The sequence below is a fragment of the Tiliqua scincoides genome, chromosome 5 (genome assembly GCF_035046505.1).
Source record: "Tiliqua scincoides isolate rTilSci1 chromosome 5, rTilSci1.hap2, whole genome shotgun sequence".
In the NCBI taxonomy this organism is placed as follows: domain Eukaryota; kingdom Metazoa; phylum Chordata; class Lepidosauria; order Squamata; family Scincidae; genus Tiliqua; species Tiliqua scincoides.
The window spans coordinates 98,362,411-98,387,359 of NC_089825.1; the positions used below are offsets into that span (position 1 = coordinate 98,362,411).

The window sequence follows — 24,949 nt, forward strand, 5'->3', positions numbered from 1 at the left end:
AGGCAAGCCTTACCTGTCCTGTCATGTTCTTTTCCACTAACTACAGGTCTCATGCCAAGAAGATGTTCTTCCACCCATAACAACCTGGTTTGGACCTTCCTCTATGTGAAATGCTATTCTGCAGCTCTAAGTGTATACTAGGTTTATAAGCCAGTAAAACACCACACTAAACATCACATGGTTGATATTGTTTGAACAATGTGTCTTTTTTCATCATCCAATCATCCATAGAGTACTTAACAGGCATCATGGAATCTTTTCAACTGACAAGCAAATTTCCCAACCTTGTAAATAATACAATAGCACCATATTACTTGTTCATGCTGTACAAAGAGGCCACAAAAGGTTTCCATCAGTTTTGAATGGTTTGAGTAAAGCAACATTTCAAAGGACTCAAGTTAAATGACTAACACAGCACATTGGAGATGAATACATTCACTTCTGATGATAGGGGACAATATAAAGCCAATGATGGCATGAATGATAATACTGAATTTGCAATTATTCTGTGGTTTCAGACATGGATGACTGCCTCAAATGTCCCAACGGTCAGTTTCCAAACAAGAATCAAAACCAGTGCTTTCCCAAGAACCTCCATTTCCTCTCTTTTGAAGAGCCGCTGGGAATTATATTAACTATACTTGCTTTGTGTTTTTCTCTGATCACAGTTTTGGTGCTCAGAATGTTCATCAAGAACAAGGACACTCCCATTGTCAAAGCCAACAATCGAGACCTCACCTACTCTCTGCTTGTCTCCTTATTGCTCTGCTTCCTCTGCTCCTTGCTATTCATTGGTCAACCTCAGATAGAGAGCTGTTATTTACGACAAACTTCTTTTGGTCTTGTCTTCTCAGTGGCTGTTTCTTGTGTCTTGGCGAAAACCATCACTGTGGTTCTGGCTTTCATGGCCACCAAGCCAGGATCCAGGATGAGGAAATGGATGGGGAAGAGACTGGCCAACACCATTGTCCTTGGATGCTCCCTGATTCAAGCCAGTATCTGTGCTGTGTGGCTCTCCACTGCTCCTCCATTCCCACATTTGGACATGGACTCTCTGGCTGAAGAAATTGTAGTGGAGTGCAATGAAGGCTCCATCACCATGTTTTGTTGTGTTCTGGGCTACCTGGGATTTCTGGCTACTGTCAGCTTCTTGGTGGCTTTCCAAGCCAGGAAGTTGCCAGATATTTTTAATGAAGCCAAGTTCATCACCTTCAGCATGTTGGTGTTTTGCAGTGTTTGGTTGTCCTTTGTCCCACCTTACCTGAGCACCAAGGGGAAATACATGGTGGCTGTGGAGATCTTCTCCATCTTGGCCTCCAGTGCTGGCTTGCTGGGCTGTATCTTTTTCCCCAAATGCTACATAATTCTCCTGAGGCCTGAGCTGAACAGCAAAGATCAGCTCAGAAGGAGAAATTAACATTGCTCCCCAGGGGAAGACCTCATTTGAAATGTTTTCTGTCATCTGCTAATGTCTTATTAGGGGACAGAACCTGTGACAGCTATGCCCCCAGAAAAATTTGAGTGTTACCATAAGGGGTGGGCACCAGTGGTGCATTTGCACACCTTTTGGACATCTCATTATTAACTAACAAAGGGTGTAATCCTAAGTGTGCCTGTGGATGTTCCTTGCACCAGCCCAGCAGGGTCGCAAATATGCCATGACACATGTTTGCGCCGCCTCGTGTGTCGGCTGGGCTGGCGCAGGGATGCACGTCAGCCCACAAAGGTTGCATCCAGCCTCTATGCCAATGCGGAGGTGTTCCAGGGCAGCAGAGGGGATTCCAGGGAGTGGGCACGCGAGGAGCAAGAGGTGGGGCTGGGACCCAGCAGTTATGCTAGATCCCAACCTGCTTCCTGAGCAGCACAGAGCAGCTCGAAGTCACTCCGTTCTCCTCAGACCTGTGCCACCTCCTGAGGTAGTGCAGGTCTGGGGAGACCCATTGGGGCTGTGGTGGCTTACCCGGGGGATACGGGGAAGAGTTTCCTCTTGCCTCTGGCTGAGTTGATTCTGGCCCCAATCTTGCACTGGATACCACGCAGGCCTCCTGGCCTGCCTGTTCCAGTGCAAGATAGGATTGTGCTGAAAGGGGCCTTAAATTACATGTCCGTTTCATCCTAACCATAAGCTTGGCATAGCCTCGCATGGAATAATCATAGCGCCTCAGCATCCTAGCTTCCCTCAGCATGGAAATGCCATTGCATTGCCAGACAGCAGAAACACCCCAAGCAGGCAAAGTGAATTTCAATAAAATTGCAGATTTGTTGTTCCACAGTGCGGTGTTTTTCTTTGAGTATAGCAAGCAAACAGTAAAAATGCCATGTGTTTAGATTTTCTTTTCCGCTCAGGTTTCCCTCTCTGAATTTGTAGGGCACTGGATGAGCTGTGCTATCATGACTAATAAGTCTCTGAATCACCCCAAATTAGTGGCGGATTATGACAAGATTCTTTAAAGGAAAAAGTTTTCACACACACGCATAGGCAGCAGATAGAGCAAAGAACTGGTGGTGCTTCTTCTTGCTTCAGGGCTTGCCTGGCTGAATGAAATTTGAATCACCTGTGATCAGACTGGAGGACACAGATCCACAGATTAATTGGATTTATGTGCCCTTATCCCAAGTAATGCCCCAGTCACCTCAATGGGTCTACCTGGATCTGCAACAGCAAAAGTGTTGGCACAAATCCAAGCTTCCTGGTGTAATGCCGAGCTGCTCAGGTGTGGGGTTAGGATCCAACCTAAGTGCCAAAGGCCAGTCCCACCCCCCCTCCCAGGCCTTTGAAGCCCAGAGCAAAGTTCAAAATAATGCCCCACTGACATTATGCCCAGAAGTGATGTCACTTCTGGGTATGATGTCACACACACATCCCCCCCCCCCATTTTTTGTTTGTTTTAACAGAAAGAATGGCATAGGATCACATCATTCATTCATTCATTCGTTCATTTAAATTTTTTTTATCCTGACTTTCCTCTATTGGAGCAATGTCCAAGTTGGCTTACAATGTACAGAAAATAAAAATTAAAAAAAGTTAAATAAATATAATTTATTTAAAAAATGAATAAACTCTAAAGTAAATACATAAATCAAATCAGATGAGACAAATCTATCTCTTAGTCACCCAGCATTGCTTTTGAAATTATATTAGTTCCAAAGTGAGTGTTTAGCATTAAGGTCCCTTTCCAACCAGAAGGATCCATGAACAGATCCTTTGTGGAGTGTGGACCACGGTACCAGGAGTAGTAAAGCACTGCTGTGCTGCTACTTACATTCAAATGCTCTTCGGTGAGAGGACCATGCGAGCACATTTGGGCATCATCTAAAGTACCTCATTTTCACCTTTGCAGGGCAGCCTCAAAGCAGCAAAAACTTGCAGGGGAAAAAAGACAACTCAAAGATGTCATTCTTGTGCAATACCCAGTAAACCCAGCAAACCCCTGGGGTTGTGTGTTGTAATTTGAGAGGAAGCTGTTTGCTGGTGTCTTGTGTAACATCAATCGTGAGGTCCATTACGGCCTCAGAACTGATCCCAATCACCGGGTCTCTCAAGCCTCACTGCTTGCTGCTGTCGCGTCCTATTGACTTTTTTAATCTGTGACTATCATTTACTGATTAGGCTAATAAGACCCTTTAAATAGGGACTTTAAATCAGTCACGTCTTGTTATTGCTGCTTCTCACATCTTATTGTCTTTTGCAATCTGCCACGAACAGCTGATAGTCAGCCCTTTAAACAGGGCTTTAAATCAGACATGGCTGATTTTAAAATCCCTCCTTTGAGCAGCAGGACACTGTCATCCCCTAGCAGAGTGGAGCCTCCCCCACCCCGGCAGCATGGAGCATGGGGCAATTGCCCCCTCGGCCTCCCTTAACAATGCCACTGGCTGAGAGTAAGGGTAGGGGAAAGCAATAAAGTGCTTTAAATGTAAGGTCAAGGAGTTTGTACCAGATCTGGGAGCAGATAGGAAGCCAATGAAGGGACTTAAGGAGTGATGGGATGTGATGTGTGTGATGAGCGGGGTTAATGACTTGAACAGAGCAGTGTTGGAAGAGGTGAGGGGCTAAGATGAGCCAATGGAAGACCAGCAATAGATTTCTACTGTCAAGGTAAGAGATTACCAGGCAATAAACTGTAGGTTTGTTCCCAACAGACCAGAGAGAAAGAGCCAGAGTCTTGTCAGATTATTGTAAATTGTAAAGAGCCAGATTAACGCGACGGGAGAAATAACAGTAAATAATAAATAATTAAGTAACAGACTAAATATGAGGTGCAAAGGAATTGTACCAACTGGGGTGCTGGACTCCCTGAACCAAACTTTGATTTTTTGCAATATCTCCTGGGTAGCAAGAGCAGGAAAGTTCAGACTTCTTGGTATTTCAGAAGGCAAGGGATTTGAGGGTCCTTGTAAAACCAAGCACTGTGCTTGCTGATAATTTACACTCAGCTTAGCCATTTGAAACTGCAAGTCTTCTTCTCTAAAGCAAACAGATGGCAATTAGAAGGAGTCAATACAAACTCTTTATGACTGGATAATGGGCTGAGCTGGAGTATGTCTGAATGGTTACCCCACAGTCAGGATGAATTCGCTTCATGTTCCACTGATCTCACAGTAGACCTCTTGACTTTCAATATTACTATGAGAGCCAATAATAGTTTTTTGTTGTTTTTTTTTCCTTGCCTGGCAGGGGAAAAAAAAGATCACTGAGTAGTACAATAGTCTGGAACAATTATTTGAAAACCTATAATCGACTTCAGTTATCATTGAATTACCATCCAGGCAAACCCCATGTGGATTTTCTAAAGCCACAAGCACGATCTATAACCAAGCACATTTTAGACATCATGCCTGTGCTCTTCAAAGTGGGGTTGTGAATCTGTGAACAACGAGGACAGCACTAGTCTTGCCTTCAATAGCTTAATTCACCCAAAGATTCTGCAACATCTAAAGGAGGGTGCTGTACCCCAGCTGCCAATGGGTGAGAGACAGACACTGGACATTCTCAGTCAAGATTTGACCAAGATGGCAAGAATCTTTCTGTTGGTGCGGCTGCTTATTCTGAGTCTGCAATTAACTCCCACGGAATGTAAGGCACGGACCGTAATGTGCACCATCGCTGATCCCCCCCAGTTCCCATTCAAGTATTATCAGAGTGGAGACCTCATCATTGGTGCAATTGCTTCACAGTTTAACTGCCTCTTTGAGCAAACATCCTTCAGAGAACACCCCATAACAAAGTTGGTGGATGAACCTAAGTAAGGAGATCTGTTTATCCAGCTATAATGTCCAGCAGTCCAAATCATATCCATGGCAAAAATTCTACAGAAGTTCCAAGCATGTTCATAGCACAGGATGCCTTTAGATTTCTTTGGATGACACATTTACCTCTATTGAGTTTTTTTAACTATGGTAGAAATATATTTTACCCAGCACCCCCCAATAAAGACACAGGCAAGGGCATATGGTACAAAGGGCCACTTTATTAACTATTTAAATATACTTCAGATTGCAACAGGGCCTAACAAATAAGTCATGCGAGTTCTACATGGGGGAAACGGAGCTGCTCGTCTACTTCCCCCTATAGTGATTTGGGCGACCACACCAGACTCAGGGCAGCATCAGTACAAGCCTGCCGCCCCCTTCATTGTCACCCCAAAGGGGCAGGGTGGCAGGCTAGCTCAGGCCACCTGAGCGAACCCGTGGTGCGCCTTTACCACCAGGCCGAGGTTCATCCAGCCTGCGTCACCCAGCCGGGAATGCCAGCATGACCAAGCGTGGAGTCCTCCTGGCCCTTGCCACCCTGCAGCGTACACCGAGATGACCTTACCTACCCAAAACCCGCACAACACCTGCCACCCGGGGGGTCAGCCTAGCGCTTGGCCCCACTGCTCCACACGAAAATAAATTTCCGCAGGCCCTGTTGCAAATCACGAAGAAAAACATCATTGCCAAACACCGAAAGGTGTACTCCATCGCTTCTGAACAATTAGGGCACATCATAGCTGATATCTGGGTGAGAAATGACACCGTCTCCATGACGGAGCACCGCCCGCCTCACATAAGAATTTACCTTCTTCCTAGCCAGTTCGATCTTCTTAACATTAGAGGCATAACGCCAAACCCTGCGAGGCAAGAGGTCAGACCATAAGATGACCATCCCGCGAAAACACTGACTAATGTGGAGAATATCGCTGCAGGCCTGAAGCCTCAAGGACAGAGCCGTCCTCTGGCCCAGGTCGTTCTCCCCCAAATGAATAACGATGATGTGAGGCGGGGCATGGGCATGCACAAACTCATAAAAAGTGGGAAGAAGCTGATCCCACAGTATTCCCCGCTGTGCAACCCAGTGCACAGTAGCCAATGAACCAAGCTGCAGCTGCGTGCCAAAGCTACTGGAGGCCGCCCTCTTCCTTGCCCAGAAAACGGTGGAGTGGCCGCAGATAAGGACCCGAACTGCTCCCGCCCTGGAACCTGTTGACAGGAAAAAACAGGAATCACAATCCCAGAAACATGCATCACTTGACTATATAGCACCTGGCAAAGCCAGTGCAAGAGAGCGCCCAACCGCTGTCACGGGACAAACCCGGAAATATAGCCTGCAACACAGGAACATGTGGCAGTGCCACTATAAACACCTGGCAATGCCAGAACAAAGCGCCCAACCGCTGTCACGGGCTACGCCCAGAAATTTGTTGTGGTATCTGCATCACCCCATGCCCCTACCACCAGGGCAAGGGGGAAATAGCGGAGCCAATCCTGCTCAGGCTCTCTGACATAATATTTAAATGCCCAGGAGCGCCAACGGCCAATCCTCTGAATGTCCCGGGCTAGGAGGCCGATATCAGCTGCAGCCGATGCAGCCCCAATCCTGAAAGAGTGCAGGCCGTAATCTTCCGCCCAAAACCCAAGGTCCGCCACTGCCCTGCGAAAAAGGACCCTAAACTGAAAAAACGTAACAGGTGAGGCATCAACATGGCAGAACAAGGCACCCCAAACCGCAGGACGCGCAGCCAAATAAGACCGAAGAGTCCTTACTGGGCACAAGGCTAGGTTCTGTGCCAGGCCCAGTCGCAATTTAAACCCCCCCCCGCTGGTCGATTTTTGAACGACGGAGGGTGATAATGACCACATCAGCCTTAATATGTACATCCTGCAGCTGTAAGGCCCTTCCAGACTCGTCACCCGCTGAGGCATATAAAACCTCACTGGGGTGGAAGGCACAAAAAAACATAATGATGCTGATGGTTCTAAACAATAAGGACACATAAGGAGTCGAGCACAGCACCTCAAAATGAGCAATCAACCTGACTAAAATCCCAGGGGTAATGGGCTTACGCCGGTCAGGCATAGGGGGACAGATCCGCTTCAAACCCTCGACCAACTTGTGTACCCTAAAGTCAGCAGTAGCATCAGCGAAACCTGAGGCCTTGGCACAAAATGCCAAGGCCGCCAAGTACACCGATAAAGACCTACAAGCTACATTAATGCTATGCAGGTATAACAGGAACCGCATCAGGTGTTCCGGAGGAATAGGCCAGACTTGGGGTAAGGCCAGGGCTGCCCGAAAGGCCTCAAATTCCCTTGCCTTACTTTGGTAGCTGTGACGGGTAGAAGGCGCGAGCGCAGACCAAATTACATGTTGCGCTCTGCACAGCCAAGGGTCCAAAGCCAAAGAGGCATTGGGTCGGGCTCCCGCAGTGCCCCCGGTGCCAGCTGACGGAAACGCTCCACCTGAAAACGAGATAGGGCGTCAGCTATGCCATTGTCAAGACCCGGGACATGCTTAGCTAAAAACAAGATGTTATTTTTAAGGCAGTGCAAAACAAACACCCTCACCAGCCTCATTACCCGTGGGGACCGGGACATCTGCTGGTTAACGACAAACACCACAGCTTGGTTGTCGTACCAGAAATGCATGGAGGAGTTGGCAAATTCCTCTGCCCATAAATGAACTACTACCACAAGGGGGAACAGCTCCAAAAAGGTCATGTCCGCTGTAACCCCCTCTGAAACCCATGCATCCAGCCAAGGGGCGGAACAGCATTTCCCTCTAAAATAAACTCCAAACCCAAAACCACCCGCAGCATCAGAGTGAACCTGCAGCTCCGCCTCAAGTAAACACTCCTGCCGCCAAAAGGATACACCATTATAAAATTCCAAAAACTGTAACCAGGTTGCCAAATCTGCCTTCATGTCCTGAGTGATCCGCAGGCGGTGGTGAGGCTTCTTGATACCCGCCATGCAATCACACAGCCTCCTCAAAAAGGCTCGACCAGGGGCAACTACCCTGCAGGCGAAATTCAAATGCCCCACCAGAACCTGCAAATGCCTCAAGGACAATTTCCGAGCCTGGAGGCCAGCACAAATTAACTGCTGCATCCTAACCAACTTATGCACCAGGCAGCCTACTGCTGTACCTTGTCCAATTCAACACCCAAAAACGTAAGGGTAGTGGCGGGGCCCTCAGTCTTTTCATGGGCAAGGGGTACCCCCAACTCCTTGCACACAGCCACAAAGGTATGTAGCAGGTGCAGGCACTGATCAGATCCACCCGCGCCCACGAAAAGAAAATCATCAAGATAATGGACCACTGAGGCGAGTCGTGCTCTGCTCACCACTAACCACTCCAAAAAGGAGCTAAATTTCTCAAAAAGGGCACAGGAGATTGCGCATCCCATTGGCAGCGCTTTATCCAGGTATAGGGAACCATTAAATTGAAAACCAAGCAAACAAAAATCATCAGGGTGGACGGGCAAGAGTCTGAATGCAGACTCAATATCCACCTTGGCCGTGAGGGCGCCACGGCCACAGCCACGTACCACCCCGATAGCTTGGTCCAAAGAAGTGTATCATAATGAACAAAGGTGTGCAGGGATCCTATCATTAACTGAGTCCCCATAAGGATAGGACAGATGGTGAATGAGATGGAAGGTCCCAGGGACCTTCTTGGGAACTACACCTAAAGGGGACACCTGAACCTTGGGAAACGGAGGAGACTTAAAGGGGCCCGCCAAACAGCCGGCTCCCAAATCCTTATCTATCTTAGCTTGAACTATCCCCTCCATACCCTTGACCGATGGGAGATTCCTGGTCCAGGTAGATCTGGAGGGAGGGGGCGCAGGAATCCAAAATCCTTTATCAAAACCTTCCAATAACATTTGAGCATCCTGAAACTTTGGATACCCCTTCAGAAATGAAGCCAACGCCTCTACTCTAATCGGGGTGGGCCCCCTTTCCAGCTTGAGGGGGCTGACCACCCCCTCTCTTGTCCTGCCCAGCCTGGGGCCTGGGACCCTTCCTAAAACCTGCCAGCTTGGGGCACACGGACACTGAGTGCTGACCGTTGCACTGCCCACAGACATGTGCAAAAGTGCAGCCTGCCTTACCGCACTGCCCTGAGGAGTTAAACTCGTAGCAGGAGTGGGGGGGGGGTTGAACCCAACGCACTCCTGACATCCCTGCCACTGGCCTGATGGTGCTCCAAGCAATCAAATGCCCGCTATCAGATCGGTCACCCAAATTGGACTGGGACGGCAGGACAATTTGGACCCACAATTCCCACTGTGGAACCCGCCAGTCAAGGGCTGGGTTGTGCGAAGCACGTAAACGAAAATGTTCATCATATGCAAGCCAGGCCATGCCCGCATATTCACGGAAAGCCCTGTGGATAATATCCAGGTACTTAAAAAGCGCAGTTGCCCGTGCTGGCTACATCTGAATAACTACTGCAGCATAAATAATGTATCCATTTCACCAGTTATTCCAATTCTTATCAATTTTCCACCTTCATGCCACTTGGGGATCAGGCACTGGATCACCCACCTTCAGGGCTGGCTCAGGTTCCTTATGTAATAAACTAAACACATCAACAAACTCACCCCTCCAAATTTTCTCTTTAACCGCCAAGGTGAGGTGACTACCCAAAGGCAGGGCCACATCCCCATAAGCTACTTGCAGACACTCACCTGACCTTTCCATGGCTCCCTGAGAAAAAACCCCATATGGGACATTGGCATAAGGGGCAAAGCTATAAGGGACACCAGAGACTGGGGAAACCCCCGTAAACGGCAGAGCGGCAGCTACGGTCTGTCCCACCTGGGATGCCGGTGCCCCGGGGAGATCCCAGGTTGCTGCCACATTCCTGGTGAATATGGAAAAGGGGGGGCTTGCGGCACCTGAGAATAACCCCAAGCCGGCCAATGCAGCAACGGAGGTGCCAACACTGGGGAATTCACACCTTCACACTCACCCCATACACCAGCCCAGGCTGAGCTATCCATCTGCCCGCTCTCACCCAATGGAGGCATGGGTATTGACTGGCAAGATGCTCCTTGCGAATGCTGCTGTTCCTCAGGGTCTGATGCCTGCACCTGAACAACTGGAGGTCCAGGCGGAGCGTGCCGCTCAACGGGTTTCTCCAAAGCGGTTAACCTGGAAGAGAGGATTTCCATGAGCTTCGCACCACACCCTTTTCTGCTAGACCTCCGACTGGGGGGGAGCACCTGATGTGCTACCACCATCTTCCAAACCAGCATCACGCATTGCTTTCTCCTTCTCAAGCGCCTCCCCCCGTGCAACCAGGGCCCGCAGCTCAGCTGTATCATTCTCCTCATCCGAGGAGAAGCTGGTGCGGGATTGGGGGGGGGCGACACTTCGGGGCCTTCCCCCCGGATTTCTTGTTTCTCTTAGGCATAGCAGCTATTGAACAACTGTGGGGGGAAAGCAGTGTCAACTAACCTACCACCCCTACAATACTTACCACTAAACTACTATAATATTCCCACTCCCTTGATCTTATTTTTATTTAATTTTTTAATTTCAAAAAAAAAATTAATTTATATTTAAATTACAACTTCCTTAAATATGATTTTTTTTAAACTCACCTTTTTATTTATTTATCCAATTAACTTCTTGTTTTCTTTCTCCCCCTTCCTTTTTTTAAAAATTTATTATGCAAAGGACACAGCAAAACTGCTACCAACTTTAAGGTCTCCCATCCAATTCAAGACCTAAGCTGACTGTGCTTAGCTTCAACCAATGTTGAGTGCAAACACCACTCAGCCATCAGGCCTCCCAGGCAAGTGAAGGAAGCAAACTAAAGAAAAAACGTGCGTCCCCACCATGCGCTGGGAGGAGGAATGCCCAGCGCGGACCCAAAAGCCCCAAACACAAGCAGGAGGGCGCGCAGGGAAGAAACCTCCTAGTGCTTCTGCCAGCAGGCTCAACAAGCAGCCGGCAGGAGCCCAGGCAGGGCAACTCCAAGGGCAGCAGGGACCAGCCGCAGCCAGGCATGTGCCCAAACGCACCCCCACGGAGCACTTGCAAACCAAGCAGGCGAACCCGCTCCACACAGGCACCCCAACAACCGGCAGGGCAGCAAGCATGCCCAAAATCAAAGCTCAGCCGGGAGCTCAGCAGCCTGGAGCAGGAAGACGAAGAGTAGCCAAGCACCCAACCAAGCAGCCTCGAGCAGGAAGACGAGGAGTGGCCAAGCACCCAGCCCCAAAGCACACCGAGCCCACCAGAGGTGTGGGCACACCAGCCGCTCACACACGGCCAAAGAGGGGCGCAGCCGGACCGCTGCCCCTGCAAGGCAGCCCCCCACAACCCAGCCAAGAAGCCCAAACAGGCACCACCCCCAACAGCCGCTCGCTGCCCAAAGGTAAGCCAAGAGGGCAGGTGGGCAGGCGGGCGCCCGCAGCCAAGTCTGCTGGGCTTGGGGCCCCAGCAAAGTGACCTGAGTCAGGGAGCAGCATGCAGGACCGCTTCCCTGACCTTCCCTGACCTTCCCTGACCGCTGCCTGGTCCCGACTGCGCAGGCTTCTCTGAGCAGCCTGCACATGGCCCCAGACCAATTAGCACCCAGCCAATCGGCTGCGAGACTGGCCCTTCCTGCGCCTCGTGCGGGGGCAGGGTAAACGCCGGTGGTGTGCTAATACATATGCCACCGGAATTATTATTTATAAATCATAAATCTCTAATAAATCCTTTCTAATTACAAATCTTTTCTAATTCCGAACCTGTGGTGCCGGTGAACCTGGAGCCCCCGGAAGTGGAGGAAGCTGTGTTCCTCTTGCCTCTGGAGGCTCTTCCGAAGCTCATAGAGGATCTATGCATCTGTCCATGGCCTCTGCGAGCTTCAGAATGAAGCCCAGAATCATTTAACGTGATTTCTGGTTTTCAATGAAAACAAGAAGACCCCTTTAAATGAGTTCAGGTTTCATATGGAAGCCTGCAGAGGCTGAAGGCAGATATACATGTCCTCTGCAGGCTTCAGAAGAGACTCTAGGAGTTTGGGGGGGCAGGACCACCATTTCATTATCCATGGGGGTTCCATGAACAGAACCCCTGTGGATAATAAGGGCTGCCTGTATTACAAATTTAAATGTATTTTTAGTGTGCTGGGGTGGAAGGCTTGCATGTGGTCCCTGACAATTCCAACTTTTGCCTCAGTGGTCTGTGGTCTCTTAAAGGTTGGGAACCACTGTTATAAATGAAAGAGAAGTTGGAGGGCCTGGCAAATGGAGCAGACCTTTGAGGATGCGGCCACAGTTCTTTAGGACTTTGTTGTGGTTCTGCTGCTGATCTCACCACTACACAATATTCCAGTGGTTTGCAAACTTTTTACAGGTCCTAGAGGCTGCTGTCTGATTCATAAACACTAAGGTGTGTGGCTATAATGGTGGTTGGGCAGCTGTGCCCCCACCCTGCAATTGGCAGCTTTTTTAACCCTTGATGCACAATCTGCCCTGTCTGTTTTGCAACCAATCAAAAATTGGGTCATGCCCCACTGGTGGGTTTCAGACTCACAGTGTGGGAACTGCTGCACGATTTTAAAAAGAACAGTGTTTGCATTGACAGATATTGGTTACTTGCTTTTTGTTTAAATTTGCAAACAGTGGCATGATTGGAAGGGTAACCTTATACCGTAAAGTGCTAAAGCCCTCCCCCCATCCACCATTGTACTGTTTATTAAATGTTGTACCCAATGCTATAAGAAAAAAATACCAACAGGCCATGTTTTATATGTAGTATAATATGATTGGGCCCACCTGCGCAGCATTCCCTTATCAGTTTTATTTACCATAGCGTAGCTGATCTGTAATGAGGGGTGAAATCTGAACTGGAATCACAGCAAAGGCAACACACATCTCACATCTCACCATGATCCCAGTTCAGACTGCCCTTCCCAAAATTACATACCGTTTGATCTTCATAAACATGTATGTTATTCATTTCACAAGGACAATCAGGGAGGTGTTTAGGTACTCTGTAATTATCCAGTACTGTAATTTCCTTCCTTGGGTAATCGGTAAGAAATACATCCCTATTTCTAAAGGAGATGGATTTATTCTGAACTGTGTCGGTGCTCAATGGTGGAAAAGAGAGAGGTTGATCAGGCATCTCTTCTTCAGCCTGCCTCACCGGCCAAACATTTCAGGAGGAAACTCTGTGGCCACATATGCTGCTTCCATGTGGCTCCAGAGTGAGGCTCTATCAAAGTGCCTGCCATAGAGATATCACTGTAGCTGGAACTGTAGTTCAGGATGCAGAAGTTCAGATGCAGCTGGGTTGGACATGCATTTGCAGCCCTGTGGTTGTTTCTGCTCTTCTTGCTGCTGCTTCTCCCTTCTATTGTCTGTTGGGAGGATGTGCCCAGTGAATGTGAATTCGAAGGGAGCTATGGGGATACTAGGCTAGGAGATGCTGTCATTGGCGGGGTCCTCTCTCTTATACGTCCTGTACGTACTGCAATCAATTTTCAGCGCCTACCAGCAATGAAGAAAGGTGATTTCATGTAAGTTATTTTGTGTTTGGTAGCCATCACTCTATTTGAAACATGAAGTCTAGGGAACAAATGACTGCACCGGGGTGGAATTTGAACAGGTGCAGCTTGCTGGAAAGAACAAGCTGGGGATAGGGGGTGTGCCATGGCTGAAAAGAGAATGGCTATTATTGGAACCAGCTTCATTGATATTCTGTCTCCCTTCCTGGCAACCAACTACTCATACATATCCACTCGGACTTGCACCAGCAAAATCAATGGTGCAGGTCTGAGGAGATCCATTGCAGATCTGTGATTGGGGCAGCTAAAATTTGCTTCATGGCAAAGGAAAAACTGTTCTTGATGGGGCAAGAACCTGACACTGATTGGCCGCTTGCATTCACAATAGCTGTCAGTCATGCCCAGGATGAACAATGCTGTAGCAAAACAGTGCTCATGGAAATGCCACTGTGGGTGGTACTGCTGAATGTGTATTTGTGGTGCATGTGACAATGTGATAGACATTAACTCTGCCTCAATGTCAATCTAATTTCAGAAGAGAGTACAAACATTATCAACATGCCCTGGCCTTCCTTTTTGCCATTCAGGAGATTAACATGAATCCCAACCTCTTGCCCAACATGACCCTGGGTTTTAAAATCTACGACAACTTTTTTGAAGGAATGGCCACATATAAGTCCATCCTGGATCTACTCTTCAAACAACAAAGGAATGTACCCAATTACAAGTGTGGTAAGAAAGATGATGTCTTGTCTGTCATTGGGGGATTCACGATAGAGTATGTCATCCAAATAGCCAACATTCTTAGTCACTACAAGTTTCCACAGGTATGTACATTCAGCTGCATGAATGGGTGGCATAAAACTGCTCTTCACTTCTTATATTATTTGAGATTTTATCAGTGAATGCAGGCAATGCAGTGCAATAAGTAAATCATTTATTCAGAAGAAATAACCATTTGAGGAGGTTCTTGAGATCTCAGTTGTATAGGAGGACATAACATGACTGATCCATAATCCAGATGTGGGCAGAGAGACCTCCAGCTCTAAATAATAATAATAATAATAATAATAATAATAATAATAATAATAATAATAATAATAATAATAATAATAATAATAATAATAATATTGTCGGGGTCGCCCCCACACGAAGCATGACAATACTAATGTTGGTATTTATATACCGCCTTTCTTGGTCATCAGACTTCTCCTCAGACTTTAATCCAAGGTGGTTTGCATAGCAAGGTTTTCCAAACCCTGTAGGAACCTTTATAATAGAATAGTTCTGATCTTTCATAGAAAGCCTCATTACAGCTCAGTTCCTTCCCAGTCTGGCCTCCCTCTGGCTGCTTCGCCTCCCATGCGACTTGACAGCAACTCCTCTCTGCCACTGATGGTCAACTCATTATCAGCATGTCCCAGATACTTCTGGTTGCTTCGAACTGTTGTCCCCAGATTTTCAGGCATACAAGGCAGCAGCTCTACCACTGAGCCAGACCTCCTGCCCTTAATATGCTTATCAGTGTATAGCACCGAGGTTTGTATCCCAAGAAAATGTGTCATAAATGCAGCCAGTTATATACACAGTTCTTAAGCTTAAGCAAGCCAATCCTATCACACTGATTTCAATACTGCTTAGTCATGTCTCATATTCTGGGGATACAAACCATAGGGGTGATTTTAATCTTTCAAAAAATGGAAGCTTGAAGCTCGGCAAAACCATACCTTGGTCTGAATCAAATACGTTACATATTTCAGGACATTAAGTGATGGCTTGTGGACAAGGTGAAAGGAAATGTAACTCATTGAGAGCACAAGCCTATGCATGACTACTCAGAAGTAAGTCTCATTGTGTTCTATGGGCAGTGGCGTAGCTAATGATTGTGTAGCCCGCTGCTAAGCTCAAAATGTTGCCCCGGAAGTGATGTCACAACCAGAAGTGACGTCACACCCGGGCTTTTAAACAAGTGAAAACTGGGAAGAACACACCTCCTCCTCCCAGCAGCTCACCACCCACTTGCTCTGCTCATTGAGTGGCATAGCTAAGGCATCTACTTTCTCCCACGGGTCAAATAAGATTTGTAGCCCCCCCCCCGATAAAATAAATGAAAATTGTGCCCCTGATTAGTTCAAGATACTGTGATGGGGTGAAGAGGGATGGTTTTTATCCCCTTGCTAAATATAAGAGGGGCACCACTTGAAAAACGGCCTTTTTACCCAGCTAGCAGGGTAACTGTATTATGATACATGGAAACGAGAGCTGACTCATATTAACACCTTCTTGGTTTCATGCTGTATCATGACAATATGGCATTGCAACAAGTCAATAACATAAAATATCATTGGCTCTCAGAACAACTAGTCTCATAGGTCAGTTTTGAGTTATGAAAATCCACGTTTTGTTCCATAAAGCAGTTGTTTTTATTTTCTGGTTAATTGGCCACAACTTTTGATAGAATACAGATATTCCAATGCCATTTTGTTTCATCGCATTCTGCATTAAATTACCTTTCCAATGATATATAACATGATGGTATTATTCATACATACCAATATTTTCACAATTTTGGGCACTAGTGTCAAGCTCAGCTTGTTGTCCCGCTAAAGTTTGATGCCCGGTACAACGGCTACCCCCTGCACCCCCTTAGCTAAGCCACTGTCTATGGGGCTTCCTCCCAGGAAAGTGTGCATACAATTGCAGACTTACTATAATTTATTGATGGGAATGTATACAAAGATACATTGTTCAGTAGAATTAGCATATCATTGATAAACAGAAGTCTGGATTGTAATAAATACTGTGGTTTGGAAAACGGTGGTTAATTTTCTAAGCTTTTATGAGCCATGTTTTCCCCCATTAGATTACTTATGGTACGTATGAGAAACTAGTCACAAACAATAATTTCCCTTCTATATACTGGATGGCAATAAGGGAAGGTACTCTGCACACCGGCATAGTCCAGCTACTGCTGCATTTCCAATGGACATGGATTGGTCTCATTGTTTCAGACGATGATAGTGGAGAAGGCTTCCTGCAGAGGCTGACCCCATTGCTGGCCCGGAACAGCATTTGTGTTGGATTCTTAGAAAGGACTGGCATTCTCAAGGATCTTAATTTCGATCCCACTCAAAATACATTCTTGCAAAATGTATTCAGGATACGCTCCACACTTTTATCCACTACAGTCAACGTTGTTATTGTTGATGGGGACGCTCAGACTCTGAAACCATTGGCATTCATTTTATATGTCGCTGAATTTATGCATAAACGTCTTATAGGGAAGGTTTGGATCACGTCACCTCAGTGGGATTTCATCAGCACTGTTGACACTGAGGGCTTCTGCGCAAAAACATTCCATGGGACTTTGTCTTTCACAACCTCCGTGAAGGCCGTGCCAGGATTCCAGGACTTCCTTCAGACTCTAAAGCCTAAAAAGTCACTTGCACATTTTCTCTGCTTTTTCTACAAATCTGCATTCGAGTGTTGCGGTGATGGGAAAATTAAAACTTGTAAACACTGTACCGGAGAGGAGAAACTGGAGAGCCTGCCTCAGACTCTATTTGAGATGGAGATGAGTGATGTGAGCTACCGTATTTACAATGGTCTCTATGCTGTAGCACATGCTTTAAATGCCATAAATAAGTGCAGGGCAAAAACAATGCTGAACAGAGACGCAGGCAAACCTTTGAACATTGAACCCTGGCAGGTACATTCCTCACTGTATTGAAACGGTTATGTATGATGCAATCCCAAGCACACTTACTAGGAAGATAATTGGAGCACAGTGGAAATCACTTCTATGTAAACTTGCTGTGGATTGAATGGGTGGTGTGGGTGAAATCATGTTCCCAGGCACATGGGGGGGCATATTGCTAAAGGTAAGCAGGTCTGAAGCTTGCATGACTTTGATGACAGACCTCTTGGAAATCCCATGCACATTCCTTTATAGCCCAAGCCTATGCATGTCTACTCAGATGTAAGTCCATTGCGTTCAATGGGGTTGACTCCTAGGAAACGGCATAGGGTTGAAGCCTTAAGTCCCAAAATGTAAGAAAAGTGGAATATAACAGGAATGTTCAATACAGGCAATGGGTGAGACAAAACTGCCCCTTTGTAGCCCATGGAAAAGTGCCACAGTTGTCCCGCATGCTTACACCTGAGGAAGCTCTCTTTACAACCGAGAAAGCAGGGGCAGGGAGAGCCTTCTCTGATGTAAGCAGGCAGGACACCTGCGGTGCTTTTCCAAGGACAACGACTGGGCAGTTCTGCCACACCTGCTGCCCCAATCCACGCATCCCTGAAATATTAATTTTCATTGTGAAAGCATCCACAAAGCTCCCTGGAAACCACTGAGTAGAGGAACAAATTGAATACTTCAATAGGGCCCAATCCTATCCAAGTTTCCAACATCAATGAGCTGCACCGTAGCCCCAAGTAAAGGAACAATTTTTCCCTGACCTCGACAAGGCTTCTGTGACTACCCCCAGACTGCAAGATGCAGAGCATGTCCCATTGGCATAGTTGCATCAGTGCTGCAAAGTTTGGAAAGGTTGGATATGATGGTGAGCTGAGAGGAGAGGAAGATGAGGAAGATCTGCTAGGTGTATTCTAATAGTTTTTAATAAATGAAAAAAGTTCTTTTAACTTGAACATCTCAGGTTTACAGGTGCCTTTTCTGACCAGGGGTTTGGTAATACAGTGCGCAATATACATTGAAGCTATCAGCTGTTTTCTGTTTTTGTCCAATCTAGATGCACTCTTTTTTGAAGAATGTCCACTTTAACAATGGTGCTGGCCATGAAGTCTGGTTTGCCAATCAGGAACTGTCTTCTGGACTTGATGTCATCAACTGGGTCACTTTCCCCAATCAATCCTTCCTTAAGATCCAAGTTGGAAAGATTTCTCCAAGTCAAGGGTTTACCATCAATGATGAGGCCATTGTGTGGAATAGCAGATTTCAACAGATAGGACTAAAATCCTTCAGCAAGGTGACCTCTTCATTTACTTGGGAACCTTCCTGAATATTAGAGCATTCCTGGAGGCACGCACTGCATGCTATTGTGGGGGCAGGATTGAGAGGCCTTTGAGATGTAAAGGAGCATACTTTCCCCTGACCTCTGTATAGGCCCCCTGACAGCCTAGGGGTCTCCTTGTACCTATGCAGGCTCTATAACTGGTATAAGCCCGAGGAGAGCCTGAGGGTGGGGAAGCTTGAAAACTAGGGGATAGGATTCGACATGCACCACTCCCACCAGATCAACCCCTTCCCTCCCTAACACACCTCGGCTTCTCCCCTATTGTGCTCTCTTACTCTTCCTTTCTGCCCATGGCCTACCCCTGCTGAAAACTTACTTAGTGTGGTAGAGTCTCCATTTGTGGCAGCGGCCAGACAGCATGCAACAGTGGCTTGGCGTTTGTGCTGCCAGAAACCGTTCTGCAATGTTGGACTGTGAGTCCTGGCAGTGCAGGGTGACCATAGCATTTTACTCCTGCAGCGCAATCCTATGCCTGTCTACTCGGAAATAAGTCTCACTGGGTTGAGTTGTGCTTGCTCCCAGGAAAGTGTTCATAGGATTGCAGCTTGACAGTCACAGTTGCCACCATAAAAGTCTTGTAGGAATTCTGCAAACATACCATTAGTACATATACCTAAAGTTTATATCCAAATAAACTTTAACTTAAACCCACACTGGGTCATTCCTGTCCTCTTTGGACGCAGAATAAAACTATTTTAAACATATTTACAAGGCACATAGTCTGTCATGTTGATTAATCAAATACCTCTATTGAGATAAAGATGCTAAATAAATATATCTATGTTGAGATAAATAACAGATAGCTGGGGTTTGAGGTGGGCCCCACCTTTTAACAAGTTGAAGCACACTGAAAAAAAGGATGGCTGTGGTGTTGGGCATTAAAAGACAGCTTCCAACTCTGTCCCAGTTTTTTACTCTTAGATGCTACGCCATTCAGAATCTAATTGCTATTGGGCACTGGCATACCTGGGAGGATAAAGGGGGACAAATGCCCTGAGGTGCCACCCCTCCAAGGCCCCCCACCACCATCCATACTCCCGCCGCCACCCACACCCCCAACCACCGATTTCAGCTGCCCTTCAGAGGCCTTCAGGGGATCATGGAAGCTGCATATGGCTTCCGCTGGTCTTATAAGTCCTCCAGAGGGCCAGAGGAGGTCACGCACAGCCTGGACAGGATGGTTTGGGGTCGCAACAGGTGGGAGGAGCATTTTGAAATCCTGACCCCGGGAAGCACAGGGGCTAGGAATGCCAGTGCTGTTGGGCCAATTCCCTGATAAAATCAAAGCATGCTAAGTTTTCTGCTAGCGGAAGGGCACTTTTGGAATAAAGCCAAATACTGATGAATTTCCTCTTTCATTTGGGCTCTGCTCTGAACTGTTTTGAATCCCAGTAGGAAGAATAAATCTTACAGAAATGTGAGTGTGCAACTCTCCCTGAAATAAAATACAGCAGGAGTCTTCACCAGGTCGCTGGCAGCAGGGGAGTACTCTGTTGCTGGTCAGGATTGAGGTGAGCTCCTGCTCCTGATAAGCTGAAGTGCACGGAAAGAGAAGGATGATTGTGGTGTTGAGCATCAAATGTTTGCTTCAGCATTTCTCCGCATTCTTTATTCCTAGAATGTGCCTCGTTCAACTTGTGTTGAGAGCTGCCACGTTGGACAAAGCAAGACAGTTCGAGAGGGAGAAGCAATCTGTTGCTATGACTGTACTCCGTGTCCAGACGACATGATGTCTAACCAAACAGGTAAGTGGCAGTGCACAGATTTTCCAAGAAATATTTGCAAACATTAGACTACCCTAACATACGCTTTTGCATTGGTCTGCTGTTCTCCAAAGACTTAAATCATGAGGCACTGATTCTTAAAATGCACACTGGTTGCAACAAGGGAGTCACCTTGAAAGACATCAGAGGCAGTCCATTACACAGTTAAGGACACTTAATCCCGCTGGTGCCTATCCCTTGCTGCATTTGGTCATTCCCTCCCCCGACCGCAAGCACTGAAGTGCTAACAAAGAAAATGGAGAATTCTTGTCCGACATTTACTTCCAACCTCCCATCATTCTTATGACTTAATAGAGTTACTGACACTGTTTGTCCTTTTCAGATGCAGTTCATTGCATCAAATGTCCAGAAGATGAGTATCCAAACAAGAACCAAGATCAATGTAACCCCAAACAGACAGCCTTCCTAAACTACAATGAGCCCTTAGGAATCAGTTTGGTTTCCATTGCTTTGTCCTTTACAACAATGACAGTTTTGGTGATCCTGATCTTTTTAAAGAACTGGAACACTCCCATTGTCAAAGCCAACAATAAAAACCTCACCTGCATTCTTTTCAGCTCCATCCTGCTTTGCTATCTTTCCTCCCTGCTCTTCATTGGTGAACCTGGAAAGGTCTCCTGCCTTCTCCGACAATCAGCTTTTGGCATCATTTTCTCTGTGGCAATTTCTTCTGTTTTGGCAAAAACCATCACTGTGGTCCTGGCCTTCATGGCCACCCAGCCAGGGAACAGGATGAGGAAATGGCTGGGGAAAAATGTGGCCCACTCCATTGTCCTTTCCTGTTCCCTCATTCAAGTGGGGATTTGCACTGTATGGCTGTCCACCTCTCCTCCATTTCCAGATGTTGACATGCACTCCCAGACTGAGCACATCATAGTGGAGTGTAATGAAGGGTCAAACATCATGCTCTATTCTGTCCTGGGCTACGTTGGTTGTCTGGCCCTCACCAGTTTCACAGTCGCTTTCCTTGCCCGAAAACTGCCAGATACTTTCAATGAAGCCAAATTCATCACCTTCAGCATGCTGGTCTTCTGCAGTGTGTGGATCTCCTTCATTCCTGCTTACCTGAGCACCAAGGGGAAAGACGTGGTGGCCGTGGAGGTCTTTGCCATCTTGGCCTCCAACACTGGCCTCCTGACTTGCATTTTTCTCCCTAAATGCTATGTAATTGTTCTAAAACCAGCTCTCAACTCCAAGCAGCTGCTAACAGAGAAAAGAAGTAATTAAATCAGATTCTAAGATGATAGTTGTTTTGCATGTTTTTCTCTCTACATGTTTCCATACAGTATGAATACTGGATCACAGCATATCTCATTTTTAACTGACCCAATTTTTTAGAATCCATTTGGTGGGGTGAGAAATCATTTCAGAAGCAATAGTTGCATCTCCTTGGTGGCTATCCAAGGATAATGTTAATATTGCAGAATAAAGACAGAACACAGAAGTCAAAATGTTGAAAGAAGGAAATACAAATTTCATATTAGAAGCATGATGCTGGTGCAGCACAGGGTCACTGAAAGAACCTAAAGGTTTCCATCCATTTCCAAGGATGGAAGAATCTTCTTCCAAGAAGTCCTTCCTCCACAGGAGGAACACTTTTTCTAAGAAGAGGAAGGGAATCTTTGTAGCCTACTTAACTCTTCTTTTCCATCTCCTTTCCAATGACTTGGCCTCTTGTCTGGGTGAAGTTGAGGGACATCTGCCTCTGCTGGGCTCACATCGAGTCCCTTTACTGTTGTATGCTGAGGATGCGGTCCTGCTATCTCAATCACGTCTTGGTTTAAAACTTTTGGTTCTTAAATGTGTAGGTTACCTTACATCAAACAAACTTTCCCTTCGTTTTGAGAAAACTAAAATTATGATCTTTAGAGATACTTGGAGGAAATATTCCTGGCCTTTAAAGGAAGGCAGATTGAGCAGGTAAAATGCTATAAGTATCTTGGCATTCACTTTTCGTACAATCTTACTTGGACCAGACACTGTAAAATCAGGGTGAATCTTGCTGTTGCGATGGTGCGGAATGTTTTATGTTTCCACTTTTCTAGAGGGGGTGCTTATGTCTCTGCATCTCTGAAGGTACTCAATGCCAAAATTATCCCCCAGATTCTGCATGGTGCTCCAATCTGGATTAAGGAGATGAATTGTTCCTTAGAACAAAGTCTTGGATCTACCCATATGTGTTACCTTTTTTCAGAGACAGGACAATAATCAGGCTTGGTTGAGGACTTTTAAATTTTGGCTAAGAGTTTATTACAAGTCTAGTCAGAATAGCCTTTTATTTGAGCTATTACAGGATTTGCTTTCCCCGGTGGGATCTACGGGGGTTCTTCATAAGATCAGGACAATTGGCATTGATGTAGAGATGCTGCATGCACTGCCCTTTAAGTTGGCAAATCACTTAATTAAACGGAAATTTTAGGACATCCACACCCAACTTCTTTATAGTGCAGTGAGTCAAGTTTGTTCCCCTCAGAATTTTAAGATTTTAACGAAAGCAGGTATTATGCCATCATATTTAACTTTGTTACTGTGTCCTTATGAGCATAGAGCATTCACATTGTTTAGATGCAATTCATTTCCATCAGCTGTGCTGTATGGAAGATACAACAGTATCCCCTATAGTGAAAGTCTCTGTAATTGTGGGTTGGGCGCAGTTCAGTCTCTTACGCATATGGTCCTACATTGTCCGTTATATCAGACCTTGCATAACCAATATCTCTCCTTCTTTTGAAACAAAGGGGCCGTATACCCTGATGTCATCCAACTGAGAAATTTATTATCATCTGTGGACCCCACTATAACAGAGGTCATGGGAGTCTTCTTAAAGCTTTTAATGAGATGCTATAGTTTTACTTGTAGTAATGGGGAGTGTAACTCCTCCCGATTAATTGCCTGATTTGTTTCTGGATTGTACATTGCATATTGATGTATTTTATTTTATTTTAATATGCCAATAAAGGTTTTTGTACTGTATTGGAAATTTCCATGCTATATTTTCTATATATATTTTTTCCATTCAGAGATATTTGTGGTCATGCTCCAATAACCCAGCTTCTTCTGAGCATTATGAAGCATTTGGGTGAGTTCAGCAGCAGGGCAAGGAGGCCAGGGCCCCAGACACCACCCTTCTCTTCCCTTGAGAAGAGGGCTGCTAACCAGTGTAAGGTTTTTTATAGTACCCCTAAATAAAACAACAACAACAACAAAAAAGCTATGTATTCAGATAGCCAGCAGCAGGGTGGGGGCTATCCAGTGTTCTGCATTGAGTGCCACATGTATGATTATATGCCTTTGGGGCATAAGTCATGGGTGTGTCCTCAGTGCAAGGAGCTGCAGGGTCTCAGGGAACGCATCCGCTCCCTTGGAGCCTTGGTGAGTCCCATTATAGTCAACAGAGCTTACTGCAGCATGAGAGCTCAAGCCTATACATGTCTGCCTGAAGATAACATCCACAAGGTCGCCAGTTCGAGGCCACCGGCACCATGTGACCCTGAAGCAGCTGACAAGCTGAAGCCGAGCTATTCCATCTGCTCTGTGTGGGAGGATGGAGGCCAGACTGTGAAGCCAGATCGGAATGAAACACCTGAATGTAGTGGTTCTTGAAAGAAAGAACCTTCTTTCAATTGTAAAAATCCCTATTTAATAAGGGATTTAAATAAGCCTGCCTATGTAAACCACCTTGAATAAAGTCTTGAATAAAGACCAAGAAAAGCGGCATATAAATACCTGTTGTTGTTGTTGTTGTTGTTGTTGTTATTATAGATTCTCATTATAGCCAAAGGGGCTTACTCGCAGGAAAGTGTGGCTAGGACTGCAGCCTTTGAGCACAATCCTATGCGTGTCTACTCAGGAGAAAGTCATTATAGCCAAAGGGGCTTACTCACAGGAAAGTGTGGCTAGGAGTGCAGCCTTTGAGCACAATCCTATGCATGTCAAGTAGGAGTAAGCCATTATAGCCAAAGGGGCTTACTCGCAGGAGAGTGTGGCTAGGAGTGCAGCCTTTAAGCACAATACTATGCATATCTACTCAGGAGTAAGTCATTATAGCCAAAGGGACTTACTCCCAGGAAAGTGTGGATAGGATCGCAGCCTCAGATGCTTCCGGGATGGGTTGGCCCGGCACGGCTGCTGCCCCCAGGAAGGTTAGCCATGACATTTCAAGGCACGAGCTCCCTGACCAGCAAACAGTTCTTAGAACCACCAGCTGAATTAGGTAGGGGTTCTATAGAATAGGTGAGAACCTGCTGAATCCCACCACTGCTTTAAATGCCATATATATGCCCAGACCAAAAACAATGCTGAACAGAGACACATCCAAACTGTTGAACTTTGAAGCGTGGCAGATATAT

General features: G+C 46.3%; 2 protein-coding genes across 2 annotated transcripts; both read left to right on the plus strand.

The window, feature by feature from the left end:
- The first annotated feature begins 682 nt into the window (after positions 1-682).
- Positions 683-1,417, plus strand: LOC136652523 (vomeronasal type-2 receptor 26-like). Its single transcript, XM_066629465.1, has one exon. The coding sequence runs from the start codon at positions 683-685 to the stop codon at positions 1,415-1,417; it is 735 nt and encodes a 244-aa protein (XP_066485562.1).
- Positions 1,418-11,112: 9,695 nt separating this feature from the next.
- LOC136652524 (vomeronasal type-2 receptor 26-like) lies at positions 11,113-21,776 on the plus strand (the record flags this gene model as incomplete). The annotated part of the gene is made up of 5 exons (XM_066629467.1): positions 11,113-11,653; positions 16,641-16,650; positions 19,831-19,996; positions 20,435-20,561; positions 20,923-21,776. Coding segments are annotated over exons 1-5 (1,698 nt in total), but the record flags the coding sequence as incomplete, so codon positions are not given.
- Positions 21,777-24,949: the final 3,173 nt, after the last annotated feature.